This window comes from Daucus carota, chromosome 6 (assembly GCF_001625215.2).
Source record: "Daucus carota subsp. sativus chromosome 6, DH1 v3.0, whole genome shotgun sequence".
NCBI classification, from domain to species: Eukaryota; Viridiplantae; Streptophyta; class Magnoliopsida; order Apiales; family Apiaceae; genus Daucus; species Daucus carota.
This window is the reverse complement of record NC_030386.2, coordinates 9,680,026-9,684,025: the sequence shown is the minus strand read 5'-3', so window position 1 is coordinate 9,684,025 and position 4,000 is coordinate 9,680,026. Positions and strand designations below refer to the sequence as shown.

Here is a 4,000-nt window from a genome sequence, read left to right as displayed (position 1 = left end):
TTTTGATACGGAATACCCCATATCCAAATCAAAATCCAAACTTGTTGGGGTTTAAAACTTTATAGTGGCCTGTGATTTTTGTGCTGTATTAAAAGTTTGACGAAACCCCCATATCTGTTTTCGTTTCAATAAAATTCTAAAGCACATAATAGTGGGGTGTGTTTATATTTGAAAGACAGGAATGAAAAAGATATGATAAGAAGACTATATAAAAGCAAGCATCTAGAAATTTCACCACAAAGCCCAAATAATATGAAAATCCCATGGACCATATCCAAGGGGCATACTCCATGCTCATTACAGAGAAAATGGTAAATAATGACAAATAAGAAAAACATAGAAAAGAGCTGCAAACGCTTACATGGAGACATAAAACTGTAAAAACTATCTGCATACCAACTATTTGAGATGCCACCAAATGTCAATTAATTCATTCAAGTGAGAGTTGTTTGCGCTTGTACCTCACCATGACTTTCCCTTTTACACCCACAACCATAGCATTCCAATCAATCTCTGGGAAAGGTGAGATCAATTCCAACTCAAAGTTTCTCAACAAGTGACTCCAAATTGCCTTAATTTGCAAATATGCAAATGGTTCTCCCAAACAACCATGCCTTCCACCTCCAAAAGATATATATGAAAATGGCCCTGCTGCCTTATCTTCGTCTCTTCCAGCACTAAACCTGTCAGGATCAAAGGTATCTGGATCCTTGTATATGTGGGGGAGCCGATTGGCAAAAGCAGGTGATGTCGCAACAATGTGACCCTTAGGTATGTCATACTCTTTCCCCTCTCTGGTTGTCACACTGAAATCAGAATGTGAGCTGCGCAAGAGCATTATCAAAGGAGGATGGAGTCTCAAGGCTTCCTTTATGCATCGATGCAACCCTTCCATCTCGGATAAAATATCATGATCAACATCATCCCCATGTTTCCTCATAATGACCTTCTGCTCATCTGACACAGCAGACAAGTACTTCTTATTGGCAAGAAGATATGCTCCAGTCCAAGTAGAGGTGATGGAACTTGTGTGCTGTCCTGCAAATAGGGCAGCAATGAGCAGGCCAGTGACCTCACTATCAGTTGTGGGGCGACCATTTTTGTACTTGGAATCCATGAAAGATTGTAACATGTCATTCTCAGATTTCCCTGCTTGTTTGCGTGAATTTATGATTCTTCCGAAAATTTCAGCAAGCTTCTTGCGAGCTTGGTCCCGACGACGATGGGCTGGGATAGGGAGATACGGGAAGACAACACTGATTGGAAGCATACCACTATCAAGATCATGAAATAAAGCTGAAACATCATCGAAGAGCTGGTTGCGGACCTCTACACCCAGTAGGCATCTACTGGCTGTTAAAATAATAAGCTGTTCTAGTTCATGTTTTAAGTCAACCTCACCATTGTCACCCCATTTTGAGAAATAGTCCTGTATGATTGATGACAAAAGAATCAGGGAAATAATATCCAAGTATGGGAGCTTAAGCATGTTAAATAATATATTAACTTAAGTCGCAATTAGGTAGGCTACTCTCCTCTAATATGCATGCAATACTCTAATGTAGTCAAATACCTATCAAATAAAAATTGTAAGAACAATTTCATCGTAACCTATCAATTAGAGCACGTCAGTGCTTATGTTAAGATGCCTATAGCCATTACTATATTCTGGTACCAAAATGTGACTTTTGGTGTTCAAACAAAAATTGTGGTACAACACTAATGATAAATGAGTACAGCTATTATTATATCCAAGTTAAAATTTATCCACCACATGTATCTCCCTCCTTTTCTATTAGAAGGTAATGTAGAAACTGGCAAGGAGCATAGCCATCTTTGATTCCAAATACAGATCCAATTATCCAATTATGCATTTTCCCGTTCAACTATTGTTATGCATTCCCATAGAGTTGTGTTCAGTAGATTTGGTTCTATATTTTTGCTATAAACCTAAATTAAGCTTATGGACTGGACTTGCTCTTAGCTTGGCTCGAAGGCAGTGAAGGTGGCACGTCGATCCACAAACTGGTGAATCAAACAAACAGAGAGCTGATTTAATCAGCATTTTTCTACATGAATTTCAAGCACGTGGACAAACGAGACAGGACCACGAATCTGGTACAATCTGGCTAAATGATAATTAAGTGTCTAAGTCCAACACTCTTAACCCTCTAATAATTCAATTCAAATCAGATAAAAAAGAAGGAAATATCCGTATGGTTCTCTATCGTCTAGTATCTTTCATCACTCCTGCTAACGTGTGGGAAACTGATTGTCCATTTACCCATCCGAAGACACTCATATCAAAAAACGCTCTGACATTTACGCCACAAAGACTCTGTAATCAAACACATAACCTACTATAATCGCAAATTCTCCTAGAAATCTATCAAAACTTGCATTCTGAATTTTGAAATCAAACTAATAAGTAATAAGAAACACAGAAATCGACATGAGAGAGAGAGAGAGAGAGAGAGAGAGAGAGAGGGAGAGGGAGAGGGAGAGAGATGGACCTGAGCTTCCACGACCATCTGATCAACATAACTCTTCAACTTACTAACCCTAAGCGAATCCGTAAAGAACCTAAACTGCTCCTGCCTCACGGAATAATCCACATCGAAAACAACGCCGGGTCCAAACGTAGGCACATTGAAGCGATACACCTCCTGCTGACTCAGATCTGTTTCCACGGCCTTGAAGAAATGCGCCGAGACCTCAGGACCGATTAGGAACGTGATCTTCTTATTCACCAAATTAAGCGTGAACACACTGCCCAGCTTCGGATACTCTTCACGCAGCAACACGATCGGCCCTTTCAGGAACCGGAGGAGTCCTCCGACGATCGGAATCGGAGCTTTCACCACCGGCGGCGAGCGGCGGCGATTGTACCGCCAGCCGGCGGAGAGGATGAGCTTGGCGACGACGAGAGTGGCGAAGAAGAGGACGCTGATGTTAAGCCATTTCGTGTTGTAGTAGAGATTCATTAAATTTGATTCCATAATTGATCACTGTGTGTGTGTGAGTGTGTGTGAAATCGATGAGGGTTTTAATGAGTGTGGTGGTGTGTTTATAACTTTATAGTAAGATGTGGAGTGAGTGAAAGCTGTGTTGTGCGTCTGGAATTAGATGGGGAAGCACGTGGGTTTTGGAGTCACGTGAATAAGCGGGCCGTGGGTTTGAGAGGAGATCATCATATTGTGGGCTTAACTGGATCTCGTACACCGGAATGCTCCATTTCTTTATTTGCTTCGCTGTGTTTTGTTATCTAGCGTCATCAACTTAGAGCAAGTCCAGGTCCAGGAGTGTCTTAACGAATGTCTTTTAAAAATAATTAAATATGATGTCCTAGTAGTTTTGGATATTATTTTTATACATTTACTTCAACAAAAAGCCTTATCCACAAGTCTTATTATTAAAATATTAATATTTTGAATGAAAAAGTAGAGGGAAAAGTAGTGGGGGAGAAAGAATGATAATATTTTATTATTAAAAGTGAAATGAGGCTCAAGTAGGTGAGTCCTAAAAATAGGGCTGGAGTAAGTTGTGCTAGTGATTTAAGGTATCACTAGGACACTGTTGGAGCAATATTTTTAATTAAATGCCTTAAATTATGACTTAGGACATCATTTGAGGCAGCTGTTGGACTTGCTCTTACTGCTCAACTTCATTTCCCCTCTTTAATCAATTTATCTAAACAAAATCAATATTAAAGTTATATTTCAACTTGATCAATTGTTGTTCCTAAAAAAAAAGGTATGTCCCTATGATACATTGCCTAACAGAATGCAACTTAAATTAAAACTGTTTTGATTCATACATTTTTTTTATGAGACATCATGAGATGAGATTATTTAGGGGGTGTTTGGTTGAAGGGTCATGGGCTTGGTTAATGGGAATGGGCTTCTCATTCCGTAAACTTATGTTTGGATTAAATTTTGGCTTAATGACCTTTTAGCCCTCGAAGTATGGGTGGAAGTTCCAATGCGGCCTCGAAGTTTAA

General features: G+C 39.5%; 1 protein-coding gene across 1 annotated transcript; it reads right to left on the bottom strand.

The window, feature by feature from the left end:
• Window positions 1-209: 209 nt before the first annotated feature.
• LOC108228020 (sterol 14-demethylase) lies at window positions 210-3,245 on the bottom strand. Its single transcript, XM_017403477.2, has 2 exons — window positions 2,514-3,245; window positions 210-1,429 (listed from the first exon to the last, which is right to left on the bottom strand). The coding sequence occupies exons 1-2, from the start codon at window positions 2,997-2,999 to the stop codon at window positions 431-433; spliced, it is 1,485 nt and encodes a 494-aa protein (XP_017258966.1). The 5' UTR covers window positions 3,000-3,245; the 3' UTR covers window positions 210-430.
• Window positions 3,246-4,000: the final 755 nt, after the last annotated feature.